The following is a 16,629-nucleotide window of genomic DNA, read 5'->3' as shown; positions in this document are numbered from 1 at the left end:
ATTTATCAGGATGCTGCCTGGTTTAGAGAGTATGGATTATGATCAGAGATTAAGGGAGCTAGGACTTTACTCTTTGGAGAGAAGGAGGATGAGAGGAGACATGATAGAGGTGTACAAGATATTAAGAGGAATAGACAGAGTGGACAGCCAGCGCCTCTTCCCCAGGGCACCACTGCTCAGTACAAGAGGACATGGCTTTAAGGTAAGGGGTGGGAAGTTCAAGGGGGATTTTAGAGGAAGGTTTTTCACTCAGAGAGTGGTTGGTGCGTGGAATGCACTGCCTGAGTCAGTGGTGGAGGCAGACACACTAGTGAAGTTTAAGAGACTACTAGACAAGTATATGGAGGAATTTAAGGTGGGGGGTTATAATGTGAGGTGGGGTTTGAGGGTCAGCACAACATTGTGGGCCGAAGGGCCTGTAATGTGCTGTACTATTCTATGTTTTATGTTCTATGTTCACCTTGGCCGAGCAATTTGTAATAGAATGCTTCCGGAACAGATGCAAGCAATTTGTCACAAAATGGAAATGTGCTTCCTTCCTCCACCTCAGTAGAGTAGAGCAAATGTGTGGCATTGTTCCACTCCTATCAGTTGAAGACGTTTCTAAGGGATTAGCAGGCTAATTTTAATTGTGTTTTCTTCATAATTGTGTGATTGTTTATTCAACTCAATCACTCAACATTTAGTGATTGTTTATGAGATAATACCATAACCTTTGTCCTTGTGTTTAACTAAAGAAAAGGGAATTATATCAAACACAAGGATTGAGATCACTGTGCAAGCATCTTACTGAAATGGAAATGTGGCAGCAGATGCCACAAAGAATTTCTCTGGAACATGGTGTGCTTTCAGTGTAAGCACAAGAGATCCTCAGATGCTGGAAATTGTGAGGAACACACACAAATTGCCAGAGGAACTCAGCAAGTCAGGCAGCATCTATGGAGGGGGGTAAATAGTCGACATTTTGGGCTGGAACCCTTCACTGGAATTGCAAAGGAATGAGGAAGAAGCCAGAATACTATTTAACAATTTATTTATTTTTGCATAATTTGCTTTCTTTTGCACATCGGTTGTTTGTCAGTCTTAGCTTATGTATAGTTTTTCATAAATTCTATTTCATTTCAATTCTATTTCTATGTATTTCATTGTTTTCCTGTAAACACCTGCAAGAAAATGAATCTCAAGGTAGCATATGGTGACATTTATGTACTTTGATAGTAAATTTACTTTGACTTTTGTCTTTGAATAAGAAGGTAGGGGAGTACAAGCTGGCAGGTGACAGGTGAGTGAGAAGCTGAATGGGTGGGGAGGTTGAATGAAGAAGCTGGGAGATGATAGATGGAAAAGCAGAAGGGCTGAAGAGGAGGTAATCTGTTAGGACAGGACAAAGGAACATGGAAGAAAGGGAGGGCGGCAGAGGGAGGTCGATGGGAAGATTAGGAGAAGTGTTTTCGTGTTCCTCTTTCCAGCAGAATACACCTTCCCACTGATAGTAATGGCAACTAGATCAGCAGCTCCTAAAAATGACCCAAAGGAGAGGGAAAAACACAAAATGAACTAACAACAAGACTAGGATACATATGGAATGGGTCAGTGGGGAATCAGTCAAGAGTTGTATGGGGTTTTTTTCTGCGCTGATGTACAGGTTAAGAAATACTTTAACAATGGCATCTTTCTGCTACATTGTTCAGCATAAAACATGTCAACACTACGCAGTACAAAATGTTGCCCCAGATTTTTGGATCATTAATAAAACACTTTGTTCATTTATCAGACATTGTCCAGTAGTTTAACGAGGAAATGGAAAAGGTCCTGCTACAAGTGAAAGTGAACACTCCAAAAATATAAATCCCAATGGTGCTTCCATCTATTTGTTTGCTTATTGTGCTTGTAATACTGTTAATTAAGAAAAAAAAAACCTACACAAATATGTACTGTCAATTAAAAGCAGTTCTTTTAAAATGATTTGGAATGCCCCAATGTTTGATTTTTCAAAGAATTTTGTGGGCTGAAACCAAAATAAAACTATTTCAGATTATACGATTTGAAATAGATATTACAAGTACCCATTCAAATTTTACAACTAAAATTAGTAAATAGGAATCAATTGTGATATAATTTCATCATTAGGCCTCAATATTTCCAATAAATTCAGCATATTCCACACTTAGTTGTCTCTCTATTTGGTACACCTGCTTGCTAATGCAAATATCTCATCAGCTAATCAAGTGGCAGCAACTCAATGCATAAAAGCACGCAGACATGGTCAAGATATTCAGTTGTTGCTCAGACCAAACATCAGAATGGGAATGAAATGTGATCTGATGGAATGACTGTTGGTGCCAGACAGGGTGGTTTGAGTATCTCAGAAACTGCTGGCCTCCTGGGATTTTCAGACACAGCAGTCTCTAGAGTTTACAGAAAATGGTATGAAAAACAAAGCAAAATATTCACAGAGTGGCAATTCTGAGGGAAAAAAAATACCTTGTTTCTGCGAGGGGGCAAGAGAGAATGGCTGGACTGATTAGAGCTGACAAGAAGGCCACAGCAATTCAAATAATCACACTTTGCAACAGTGGTGGGCAGAAGAACGTCTCTGAATGCACAGCATGTTGAACCTTGAAGTGAATGGGCTACAGAGAAGCGCACAAGCATACAATGAGTGGCCACTTTATTAGGCACGGGAGGTACCCGATGAAGTAGTCACTGAGTGTAAACAAGATACTTCTCGTAAAAGATGGAAAATAGTTGAGATAGTGTGTCAACTCTGCTAAAGGAGGCACAGAGACTGAAATAAGTGGAGACCCCCCACCCTCATGACAATGGCAATGTGGAGAAACTGAATGTCCACTAATCATCGTTCAAAACTTTGCCTGTCAGGGTGCACCTCAGCTCGGGGTGGCAACCGCTCTGCACGTGACCCTGAGAAATTGCAGAGAGCTGTGGAACATATCTCTGTGCTTCACAGGAACCAGCCTCCCCTTTATGTACTGTCTATACCTCTCACTGCCTCCATAAGCAAGCCAGCATAATCAAAGACCTGACCCAAACGGGACATTCTCTCCTCTGCCTGCTCCCATCAGGCAAAAGATACAGAAGCCCGTAAGAATGTATCACCAGGCTTGAGGGCTGCTTCTATCCCTCTGAGAGAGGGAGGCAAAACAAGGCTGGGACAGGAGTCTGCTAACAAACTGTGCCGTTTATAATATCTATAAATATACATAATTTCATCGAATCTATTTCAGGATGACATGTGGGTTTCTGGTCAAGATGGTGCTGAGCTGTGAGGTTATGGCTCAGTCAACAGTTTCTTTGGGTTTGTAGGGACTGTTTTGGGAGCAGAGATGGGAGTTAGAGGTCAGTTTGGATTGAGGGACAGAGATGAGGGGGAGTGAAGAGGTCAGGCCGCAGTCTAGGGCTTGGTTTTGTACTCGAAGGTCAGCAGCATGGACATGAAGAAAATGGCTTCTGTGGGTGTACACCTGTCCTACGCTGGTGGTTCGCAGGAACAGATATCCACATGAGCAGTGGCTTGAGGGCTGGTGAGCTGGCAAACCCAGAGCTGGACGCCTGGAGTTTACTATCCCTCCACTGGCTAGCCTGGGCACAATACTGAAGATTGACTGGAAGTCTGGAAGATGAAAGCCAGCTGGACGTTGGAAGCCTGTCCTGGAGTCGGAGGACTATCTGTGCGCGGGGGGTGAGGTGGGTGAGTGGGAGTGAAGAAAGGTGTTTGTTTTGCTGTTGTTTGCTGTGTTCTGACTTAGTGTGTTTTTGTTGTTCTGCTGAACGTTGTGGCCATGGTATGTTGATGCTGGAAGTGACACTTGCAGGCTGCCCCCAGCACATCCTCAAGGTTGTGTTGCTTTTTAATACAAATGAAGCATTTCACTGTGTGCTTCAATGTCCATATGGTAAGTGAATGAATCTGAATCTGAGGGCGAGCTGATCTTGGCCATAACATACATGGTGGTGGCATCTGTTGGTCTCGAGAGACCATGCATCGGCGCCTGGAGTTTCCAGGGCGCAGGCCTGGGCAGGGTTGTATGGGAGACCGGCAGTTGCCCAAGCTGCAGGCCTTCCCCTCTCCACACCACCGATGTTGTCCAAGGGAAGGGCACTAGGACCCATACAGCTTGGCACCGGTGTCGTCGCAGAGCAATGTGTTGTTAAGTGCCTTGCTCAAGGACACAAACACGCTGCCTCAGCTGAGGCTCGAACCAGTGACCTTCAGGTTACTAGTCTGATGCCTTGCCCACTAGGCCACGTGCCAACACTAACATACATATGCAAATGTATTATATACAAACTCACTCTTTGGCATTTGTTGGTTATAGAAATAGTATTAGTAAATGTCTACAGAACAGAAGACATTCACTTTGTACATTAAATCATCACACAAAAACTCAACTCTTTCCACATCCACAAGTCGTAGCGACTGATGCACTGCTGTATACACATCATTAAATGTGTTTAAAAGGTAATTGGCCTCCAACAGCACCTGGCCCACGGTTACATGGTTCGAGGCGTCGGAGTCCAGAGCTCAATTCAGAGTTTCTGCGTCCTCCTCACGGAACGTGTGGGATTTCCCTGGGTGTTCTGGTTTCCTCCCACAGCCCAAAGATGTATTGGGTAGGTTAATTGGTCATTATAAATTGTTCCGTGATTTATTTATTTATTGAACTACAGAAGAATAGGCCTTTCTAGTTCTTCGCCCATGCTGCCCAGCAATCCCGATTAGGTTAGGGTTAAATTGGGGTTATCAAGGCTTGCTGGGGCGGCACTTCACGCTGTATTGCTAAATAAACAAAGAAGAATAAAATATTAAATGTCCATCTGTGTGATTTTGCATTCCAACAATCTTTTCATTCTAATTAAAGGCAACAAGTACGATAGCACATATACGAGGTTATCTATACCAAAAGCATACCAGACATACTCAAAACATACTCACAGCAGACACTACTCTGTCAGCTTTAAGTGCTGTATCTGACTTTTAAGGAAATTAATTGCAAGTGAAGCACTGGATCTGAATAATCGGAGCCACATGACCATAAGACGTAGGAGAAGAATTAGGCCATTTAGTTCAGTGAGGCTGGTCCAACATTCCACCATGGCCGATTTATTATCCCTCTCAACCCCATTCCTCTGCTTTCTCCCCATAACCTTTGACACCCTTATTAATGAACCCTGTCATTTTGGCCAATATTCACAACATTTTGGTGAACAAGAAGGAAGAGGAAAGATCCTTCCTACCGAATGCAGTTTCTGATACAGGCCGCAGGCATTGCAGACATATCCACCATTTGCATTCTTTCGCCACAGAGATGTCTTGGTCGTTAGGCAGTTGGCACAGAAGACTCCCGAGCCTCTTCGTCTCTGAAATGGCAAAAGGTCAAAGCTTTATCATGTGATCTGAAAGGTTAGTGTAAATCAACACAAAAGCTTTGTCTCCAGAAATATTTAAGAAAACAAATTACTCCAGATAAAGTCAGTTTTAATGATAAATAATCACAACAATTGAAAACTATTACAATAAAGCAGTGATAAATCAAGCATAGAAAACAAGTAAAGTCATTGTTAGGACAATATATGAAATCTTATCAAGATGATGGCACTAATTTACTACATGTTTTGAAACTTTCACCATTTGAAACTAATTTTGAATTAATGGCCCTCCATCAACATAGGGGAAAAGGGATTTCAGCCGAAGGGAATTTAAGCACAGATGGCAGGAAAATACTTTATTTCATATTATTTCAATTATCTGTCAGACCTCTATGCTTGAAATGTAGGAGAGTTCTTGGAACATTCAATTATTAAAGGTTACAAATGAAATTGGGAGCCTGAATGAAGCTTTCCAATGTTAGTAGCAAGCAGGGAGTAATTCCTGAATATTGTTAGCATAATTCCTGGAGTCTCATCCAATTTAAACTTACTCAGTGACTGTTCTGTGGGCATCTACGAGTAAGCACAATCCCTATTGGTTGAATATCCAGTTTCAGCTTTGACCTTCTGTTTCACCAAGATTGAATCGTATTGATCATCGTACACAGGTGGGTTGCCGGGCAATGCGGCACATTGCGCCGGGAGGGCCTGTTCCGCGCTGTAACGCTAATTATTAAATACATAAATACAGGGGCAAGTCCCAAAACTAACTCTCTGCCATTCAAGGATCAACGGAGGCACAACACGGTTTGAGGAGTATTGAGGGCTGCGGGAAGGGAAGATTGAAGTCAGCGACTTTAAGTGACTCAACAATTTTGATCAAAAATGGGTTCATATTAACCGACAAGAGAAGATCTGCAGATGCTGGAAAACAAAACAATGCACACAAAATACTGGAGGAGCTCAGCAGGCCCTTTGGCCCATGATATTGTGCCAACCCTTTAACCTACCTCAAAATCAATCTAAGCCCTCCACTCCACAGAGTCCTCTGTTTCTCTTTCATCCATGTCCCTCTGCAAGCGTCTTGTAAATGTCCCTAACGTATCTGACTCCAACACCACCCCGAAGGGTGTTCCACAGACCCACCACTCTCTGTGTACAGAGTTACCTCTGACATCCCACCTATACTTTCCAGCCAATTCCTTAAAGTCACGTCTCTTTGTATTAGCCTTTTCCTCCCTGGGAAGAAGCCCCTGTGGCTGTCCACTCAGTCTGTCACTCTTAAAATCTTTTCACCTGTATAACTTATAACTTTATCCATAGCATTGAATTGTCTGCTTGATGATGACATTTGGTGAACTTCATTGCATCAATGATGTCAACTGTGATTGGCACAAAGACTAGAAATATTTTATTAACTTATAGCGGAAGCATTGGTGTTCAGTGTTCAATTCTGACGCTGTCTGTAGGGATTTTGCACATTTCTCCTTATGACCGCGTGGTTTCCTCCAACTGTCCAAAGACATACTGGTTAGTGGATTAATTAGTCATTGTGAACTGCCCCGTGATTAGGTTTGGTTGAAATAGGTAGGTTGTTGGACGGTGCAGCTTGTTGGGCCATAAGGACTAGTTCCACGCTGTATCACTAAATAATAAATCTTTTGTATCATATTTCCCATGACAAAACTAGCTAGAAGAACAAATATAAACACTGAAATCCAAAGGCTTCTCCAAAGCACTTCTCCATTCACTTCCTGTATATATGCTTCATTCCTTAGGCAAATCTTTAAGAGTTAAAAAAAAATGTACCAGCATTATTTACCTTTCTTTGTGAGTGGAATTAGTAGACAGATATGAACTTCAGTAGAAGTTCATTATAACAGAAACTAAACAGTGTTGTAGATTAAGACAAGCATCAAAAATGTACAAGTACAAAGGAAGATTCAATACTACAACGCTTGTAGTTCGCCAGTGCTGGGAATTCCGAATGGTGAGAGCCATGTTGGTGAAAACTGAGCTGGATTAGTTTAGACCTTGGGTTATGTAACCCTCTGCTGCCAACTTCACAAAACAGGAACAGATTTTTTCTTCATTTAAACATGTATACAAATCTTCAAAAGAATAACTAAGGATTGCAATCTTTTAGACTTCTTTAATAGAAATTAGTTAATAACCTCTCAAAAATATAAACCTTAAAATTTAAAAATTTTAGATGGCTTTCTTAACAAACAGAATGCCCACCAAAAACAGCCAAAGAAAATACAATTCTAATAATTGCATTCTGGTATATTCAGAGTGGAAGGCTTTTGTAGGGAAATTTCTGTCTTCAAGACTCAAGCAGTTTCTTGGAACAAAAAAAGCACTTGATTCATCTGGCGATTCACAGTGTATTATAGAGAAAACCTGGTGAGCAGCCAGTTCCCTATTGAGTAATTTTTCCATCCAGATGCAAGTGCCATTGAAAGATTCGTCAGCTAAACTAATTACAATCTTGCATTTGCTGATGCTTGTTCACCCCACCATTCAACAATGTCCATTAATCACTGATACAAGGAAAATGAACGTGGCCAAAAGCCATGAGTACGGTAGACTGCACAGCCATAAAACAAGAAATGACTGCAATAATTTAACATGACTCAAGAAATATTTTCAGTTAGCAATAAACAGCTGAAAAGTTGGTCTCACAATTCCCCTTTCAGAACAAGAATGCACCTCGCAGTTCCCACCTCATTCTTCCAGCCTCTCCCTACATCACAGTAATGGCTTGTCCACCATCAGTTACTTAAGCTAGCAATGAAAAGGCAAGGATTTTGCCAGCATTAACTGTACAATATAACTGGAATCTCAGTGTATTTTGCTTTAATCCTTAAATAGAAAAAGCACTAGTTCTAATTTCCAGCTTGATCATTTTTAATCCAACCAATAATTGATGGAACCAAATTTTAGGAACAGCTTCTTCCTCTGTCATCAGATTTCTGAATGGATAATGAACCAACCCATTAACACTACCTCACTATTTTCTTTGCTCTCATTTTGCACCACCTACTTAAGTTCTTATACAATGAATTGGAACACATCAGGACCTGTACATTTCAGCCCAATTAAGTGGCTTCCCCAATCAGCCAAAGTTTCGTAGAAGTAGTTAAAAAGGTATAAATAAGACAAACTAACAAATTATATATTATACAGAACAAATACCAAGAGTACTACAGTACTATAAAACTGTGCATTAGTTCCTAATGTTATCAACAGAGGCCTTCATCCACTACATGTAATGAACAAAGTCAGTGCAGATAATGGTTACCTTCCTACAATCTTATTAATGATTAGAAACATAGACAACCTACAGCACAATACAGGCCTTTCAGCCCACAATGGTGTGCTGAACATGTCCCTACCTTAGAAATTACGAGGGTTACCCATAGCCCTCTATTTTTCTAAGCTCCATGTACCTATCCAAAAGTCTCTTAAAAGACCCTATCGTATCCGCCTCCACCACCATTGCCGGCAGCCCATTCCACACACTCACCACTCTCTGCATAAAAGAACTTACCCCTGACATCTCCTCTGTACCTACTCACCAGCAGCTTAAACATGTGCCCTCTTGTGGCAGCCATTTCAGCCCTGGGAAAAAGCCTCTGACTATCCACACAATCAATGCCTTCATCACCTTATACACTTCTATCAGGTCACCTCTCATCCTCTGTCACTCCAAGGAGAAAAGGCCGAGTTCACTCAACCTGTTTTCATAAGGCATGCTCCCCAATCCAGGCAACATCCTTGTAAATCTCCTCTGCACCCTTTCTATGGTTTCCACATCCTTCCTGTAGTGAGGCGACCAGAAGTGAGCACAGTACTCCAAGTGGGATCTGACCAGGGTCCCATATAGCTGCAACATTATCTCTTGGCTCCTAAATTCAATTCCACGATTGATCAAGGCCAATACACCATATGCCTTCTTAACCACAGAGTCAACCTGTGCAGCTGCTTTGAGCGTCCTATGGACTCGGACGCCAAGATCCCTCTGATCCTCCACATTGCCAAGTCTTACCACTAATACCATATATTCTACCGTCATATTTGACCTACCAAAATGAACCACCTCACACTTATCTGGGTTGAACTCCATCTGCCACTTCTCAGCCCAGTTTTGCATCCTATCAATGCCCTGCCATAACCTCTGACAGCCTTCCACACTGTCCACAACACCCCCAATCTTTGTGTCATCAGCAAACTTACTAACCTATCCCTCCACTTTCTCATCTAGGTCATTTATAAAAATCATGAAGAGTAAGGATCCCAGAACAGATCCCTGAGGTACACCACTGGTCTCTGAACTCCATGCAGAATATGACCCGTCTACAACCACTCTTTGCCTTCTGTGGGCAAGCCAGTTCTGGATCCACAAAGCAATGTCCCCTTGGATCCCATGCCTCCTTACTTTCTCAATAAGCTTTGCATGGGGTACCTTATCAAATGCTTTGCTGAAATCCTTATACACTACATCCACTGCTCTTCTTTCATCAATGTGCTTAGTCACATCCTCAAAAAATTCAATCAGGCTCGTAAGACACGACCTGCCCTTGACAAAGCCATCCTGACTACTCCTAATTATATTATACCTCTCCAAATGTTCAAAAATCCTGCCTCTCAGGATCTTCTCCATCAACTTACCAACCACTGAGGTAAGACTCACTGGTCTATAATTTCCTCGGCTATCTCTACTCCCTTTCTTGAATAAAGGAACAACATCCACAACCCTCCAATCCTCCGGAACCTCTCCCGTCCCAATTGATAATGCAAAGATCATCATCAGAGGCTCAGTAATCTCCACCCTCACCTCTCAGGGTATATCTCATCCGGTCCTGACGACTTATCCAACTTGATGCTTTCCAAAAGCTAAAGCACATCCTCTCTCTTAATATCTACACGCTCAAGCTTTTCAGTCCGCTGCACGTCATCACTCCAATCACCAAGATCCTTTCCCATAGCAAATACTGAAGTATTCATTAAGTACCTCTGCTATTTCCTCCAGTTCCATACACACTTTCCCACTGTCACACTTGAAAAGTTCTATTCTTTCACATCTTATCCTCTTGCTCTTCACATACTTGTAGAATGCCTTGGGGTTTTCCTTAATCTTGCCCACCATGGCTTTCTCATGGCCCCTTTTGGCTCTCCTAATTTCCTTCTTAAGCTCCTTCCTGTTAGCCTTAAAATCTTTTAGATTTCTAATATTACATAGCTCCCTGAACCTTTTGTAAGCTTTTCTTTTCTTCTTGACTAGATTTACTACAGCCTTTGTACACCATGGTTCCTGTACCCTACTATAACTTCCCTGTCTCTTTGGAATGTACCTATGCAGAACTCCACACAAATATCCCCTGAACATTTGCCACATTTCTTCCGTAACTTTCCCTGAGAACATCTGTTCCCAATTTAAGCTTCCAATTTCCTGCCTGATAGCCTCATCATTCCCTCACTCCAATTAACCGCTTTTCTAATTTGTTTGCTCCTATCTCTCTCCAATGCTATTGTAACAGAGATAGAATTATGATCAATATCTCCAAAATGCTCTCCCACTGAGAGATTTGACAACTGACCAGGTTCATTTCCCAATACCAAATCAAGTACAGTCTCTCCTCTTGTAGGCTTATGTACATATTGTGTAGATTACATCCTCCAAATCTTCATTTTCATTGTAACATTCAAGATGATTGCCAATACCTTCAAATTCTTCATAGTTTCTAACTTGTTGAATTAGCAAAATTGTTTCATTTTCACTCCCAGCCATCTTTGGCATCTCCAAGTCAGAATGCTTGAATCTGTCTTACTGCATATTTCTTGCCAACTATCAGTGCTAAAGAAAATCACTGTCCTTTGAACATAAACACATGCAACTAACACTATTCAAAAAACTGTTTGCTCTGAGCACAGTGTAGCATCTAATGGCCACACAAGTGCACACGACTGATGCTAGTTAGAATCTGTTTGGCAACATCTTCTGCCCCAATAAAGAGATACAGTGTCCCAAATAAGCAAAGGGAATCCGAGCAATTTCTCAATTAGTTTTTGTTCTTTGAGGAGTTGTCCCAAATGAGCAGTTGCTCCAATTTCATAACGCGGGGCCCCCACTTTATGAAATTTCACTTTACGCCACTTCGCTTTTACGAAAGACCTACATTAATACCGGTTTTTGCTGACCAGAAGGAATTCGGAGGATTTTTGCTTTTACGAAAAAAGGCGCCTGCTTTAAACTTGTTTACCCCGCGAAAGACTATCATGACTGTAAAGCCTTGCACGGGCAGGTGTGCGTGCACGCGTGTACGTGCTGATTTCTTTTCTACAAATCGGTTTCTGGCTGAATCTTCCCGATTCTGGTAAGTGAAACTACACCGTACATACATTATTTCTACTTTATATAGGCTGTGTATTTATCATATCATTCCTGCTTTTACTGTATGTTAGTGCTATTTTTGGTTTTATGTGCTATTTGGTATGCTTTGGTAGGTTATTTTTTGGGTCTGGGAACGCTCAAAAATTTTTCCCATATAAATCAATGGTAATTGCTTCTTCGCGTACACACACACATTTGTTATTGTAACTTATTTTTGTTTTAAATCTGTTGCACTATATTACAGAGTGGAGATACGTCTCTACCAAAGGAGGGGTAAGATGCTCCTTCCCGCCGTTACCCTGTAGGTCACCCTTGGGCAGGGTGTAGCACCTGCTTAGCCCCCACCCCCCCTCCACCAAATCAGGGTCATGTGAAGCCATGGGAGCAGGTGGTAGATGGTTGTACGAGCAGCTGGTGCATATCACAAGTCCTGGTTATGCAACCACTGACGCCAGGCAGATAAACTCTGAACAGTATTGATAATGACTGGGGTCACCTGTCTTGTAAAGACACTGCCCAGAAGAAGGCAATAGCAAGCCGCTTCTGTAGAAAAGTTTGCCTTGAACAATCACGGTCATGGATAAGGCCACGATCGCCTACGCCATATGCCACAGCACATTATGATGATGATAACTGTACCACTGCTGCAAAACAACCAATTTCATGACATATGCCACGGATGCTAAACCTTTGCTGTGATCATCAGAATTCTAGTTCCGATGGTCACAACAAAGTACATTTCCTCATGTGTTAATTCATGTTCTCAAATAGAAAAAGCATATTTCCTTGGCAGTGATTTGAAAGGTCACGGTCTCCCACTCTCGCCCCTCCTTTCTCTGAGTTACAACAAAATCAATAGCGAGCAAGCAGCCAAAGCAAAATTAGCATATCACAAGCAACAATATTAGCTATTTTGCTGAAACGTATTCAGGATCTGGGGAAATTAACCTTTTGTAATGTCTGTAATGCACAATAATCATCAAACAAGTTATGTCACGCAGAAACTATTTAAATCATTCCATTGTGCAAAATGCTGTTCACAATCACCAGTGCTGTGGAAGAACTCATAGGAAGTCATTTTGAGTGCTTACGGTAATAATATTGTGATATTATTCATGATGTCAAAAGGGAAAACAGATCCTTTTTAGATTTGTGAAGATAATCTAACAATCTTGGCAGTTTGAACCCAAACTTCCCTTGAGTTTTTTTTTGAACAAAACTACCAGATTTCGATTCAACAGTACAGCTTTGTGTTAACTTGCATCCTACACAATGTTCAGCAGTCAAGTACGTGGAGGGAAAATGCCATCATTTCCAATCAGACGGCAGCAAGGGTCTCGAGAGTAATTAAACTGGCTGGTGAGGTAATAGGCTGTCCCCGTCAAATACCTCACGTATGCGACTTCCTGTTGAATTACCAACTTGTCTACATTGCCATCTGCAAAAGCCGATACATATGCTGCTCTGCCAGTTCCTGCGTTTTACACTTTCATTAGCTGGCTGCAGCTGCTGCAGAAGAAAGCTTCGATTGTCTTTACTTTCCCCCAGTAAAAGCCCATTTTAATTTGTCACCAGGCACGTCGTTTCAAGGTGCCGCACTCTCCTTACTGCAGGGCAGGGCAATGGAATAGAAGGGTACTCTGCTAAATCCAACCCTGCTGTTTTTCCAATGTTACTTACGTCTGGAAGAAGCAAAATGGTATCCGGTGTCTGCTGTAGCCTAGCTTGTACCACGTCATAACACAAGTAAAGTGTGACTCAGCAACATCAGATCCAAGGTGTTGGAATGACTCGTTCACTCTTTAAGTGTTCGTTACATCAGCTCCAATGTCTTCCTAATTTAAATACCTCCCGTCTCCCCCAGAAGAAATGATCAAGATATATTGTACTAACTGGCGCAGAACATCTGGCTACAATATTGGGTATCATTCTTCAGCCATCAAGTCTTTTCACCTTGGACTAGTTTGTGAATGGTTCACTCCCCTAATTTTTCTCCTTAAAGTGCATGTCTCTGCTTTATGAGTTGAGTTTGGCATGTTGAAATATTAATCCAATATCTTTAAAGATATGAGCAGATGTCAGATTTTTTTTTTGTCAAACTCCAATGTTCAGAATCCAGATGTTTAATGTCAATGTGGTAACCATATAACAATTACAGCATGGAAACAGGCCATCTCGGCCCTTCTAGTCCGTGCCGAACGCTTACTCTCACCTAGTCCCACTGACTGGCACTCAGCCCATAACCCTCCATTCCTTTCCTGTCCATATACCTATCCAATTTTTTTTTTAAATGACATAATCGAACCTGCCTCTACCATTTCTACCGGAAGCTCGTTCCACACAGTTACCACTCTCTGAGTAAAGAAGTTTCCCCTCATGTCACCCCTAAACTTTTGCCCCTTAACTCTCAACTCACGTCCTTGTTTGAATCTCCCCTACTCTCAACAGAAAAAGCCTATCCACGTCAACTCTATCACCCTCATAATTTTAAATACCTCTATCAAGTCCCCCACAACCTTCTACACTCCAAAGAATAAAGACCTAACTTGTTCAACCTTTCTCTGTAACTTAGGTACTGAAACCCAGGTAACATTCTAGTACATCTCCTCTGTACTCTCTATTTTGTTGACAACAAAATAGAGGGAGAACATAAAACCTCCTTACTGGCAGCGATGGGAATTTAACCCCAGTTGCTGGTGCTGTAATAGCGTTATGCCTACCACTACCTCAAGGTTGAATACTACGTACAGTAAAAGGAATATAAATCTATGAACATCATTGAGCTCATTGGTACACACAGAGGAGTCAGTATATTAGGTATTCATAATTCAGAGGGTGTTCAGTAGCAACAGGTTACAAATGTGTTAAATTGTGACCTACAGCTAAATCTGTTCTTATGTTGTAAGAGCCTGGGGTGGTAATGGAGACAAGCTCCCATAGCCTCTGGAAAGCTGCGAATACCATACATGTCAAATAGCCTCTGACAACCAAGACCAACTCCTGGCTTTCACGCGTGGCTTCACTACTAAGCCTGGCATAACAGTTTCTACTGACAGGAGAAGGGGCAAAGGCGGTTTACTGGTGCCTTAAAACCAGTTGCTCTGGGCAGATAGGGCTTTTCAGCTCTGGTTGGCAGCTCAGCTAGGGGAAGGAAAACTCCGATCTCAAACCTCTGCTGCCTTGCGTTTACACCAACTCATGGTGAAGGCTTCGGGATTAAACTCTGAGGGAAGAAATCTGGTGCTGGAGTCCCTAAGGCGGTCCTACGCGAGGCCGCTGGTGTCAAGCTGCATCAGTCACTGTCGTTCCTGTGGTTTCGTGGAGAGGGGCGCCTACTACAAGGGCAACAGCTTGCTCTCTATATCGTACCATGCTGGCTTGCATATCAACAAATAGGACGCAACATCCATGATCGACCCCAACCAACAGAGGGCCCCAAAACAGAAACACTATATTAGAGGATATTTGAATTTAACTACTTGAATGAGAATCAGATTTATTGTCACTGAAATAATGTGTGGAATTTGTTGTTAGGTGGTAGCAGTACAGTTCAGGACAAAAATTACAATTATATAAATATTGCAAAAAGAAGAATAAAGAAAGTGTTCATGGGGTAATTTACTTCAACCTGGGCATTTTGAGACAGTTACCAAAATATGATCATTCTATCGTGATCCAAGCAGGCTTCTGAACAACAGCTACGGACAAAACGTTGCTGTGACCCATCTTGCACTCCCTATCATCGAAATGCTCAGGTACAGAATGAGGTTATTTCATTCACTGAATACAATGCCTAAGGCTCTCTTGTATGCTTCTCTTTGCCTGCAATAAACTGGGTCAACTCAGAGGTCTGGCTCCTCCCACGCTTTCTATCTAACAGTTTATAAATGAAGGAGCTCCTTCACCCGAGTCTGGCTGTCTATACATGTTGGGCCCAGGTATCAAAAAGATTGTAAATCTTCGGGCTCAGGTTGGATCTGGCCAGACTTATTTTTAAGTATATGCATTAAAGCTCAAACTTGAAATCTGGCCATCTAAAGCAGTGCCCTGGGACCCGACAACACGTCTGGGTCAGGAACACTCAAAGATCAGTGCATTTAAGTTCTTAGGCCTCAAATTAGGTTCAGTCTGTTCTTGGACTGTATTTTACTTTTAAATCAGAAATAGTACCAGATTTATTATCACTGACATGTATCATGAAATGTGTTTTTTTTTGCTGTAGGGCAGCAGTAGTGTGCAAGGCCACAGTAATGCAATGCTCTTACAGCTCGGGGCCGAGTTCAGAGGTCAATTGCGACGTCGTCTATAAGGAGTTTGTATGTTCTCCCCGTGACTGTGTGGGTTTTCTCCGGGTGCTCCTGTTTCATCCCACTGTCCAAAGACAAACCAGTTAATTGGTGAATTGGTGATTGTAAATCATCCCGTGATAAGACTCGGGTTAAATCAGGGGCTTGCTGGGACGGTGCAGGTTGAAGGGCCGGAAGGGCCTACTCTGTGGTGTGTTTCCAAAAAAAGGAGTTTTTAAAACTTGCAAAAAGTTACAATAAAAAGATGAATAGACAGTGTGAAAAGTGAATAATGAGGTGGAGTTCATGGGCTGTTTAGAAACATGATGTTAGAGGGAAAGAAGCTATTCCTAGATCATTGAACGTGTGTTTTCAGGACCTTGTCACTCCTTAATGAGAACAGGGTATGTCTCAGGTGGTGAAGGTCCCTCATGATGGATTCTGCCTTACTGAGGCACCGCCTCTTTGAGATGCCCTCAGTGGTAGCGAGGGAGGCTTGTGCATGTGATGTAGCTGGCTGAGTTTAAAATCCAGTGCAATGGAGTCTCCACACCAGGT

The 16,629-nt window shown here is 42.1% G+C and overlaps 1 protein-coding gene across 7 annotated transcripts in view; it reads right to left on the bottom strand.

The window, feature by feature from the left end:
- Window positions 1-16,629, bottom strand: part of trps1 (trichorhinophalangeal syndrome I) — a 281,341-nt gene that overhangs the window by 7,889 nt on the left and 256,823 nt on the right. For all 7 annotated transcript variants that reach the window (XM_073038580.1, XM_073038705.1, XM_073038799.1 and 4 more), the window contains exon 5: window positions 5,257-5,379. In XM_073038580.1, the coding sequence (XP_072894681.1) occupies window positions 5,257-5,379 (123 nt within the window). The remainder of the gene's footprint in view (window positions 1-5,256; window positions 5,380-16,629) is intronic.

The sequence above is a fragment of the Hemitrygon akajei genome, chromosome 1, assembly GCF_048418815.1.
Source record: "Hemitrygon akajei chromosome 1, sHemAka1.3, whole genome shotgun sequence".
In the NCBI taxonomy this organism is placed as follows: domain Eukaryota; kingdom Metazoa; phylum Chordata; class Chondrichthyes; order Myliobatiformes; family Dasyatidae; genus Hemitrygon; species Hemitrygon akajei.
This window is presented reverse-complemented; position numbering and strand designations above follow the sequence as displayed.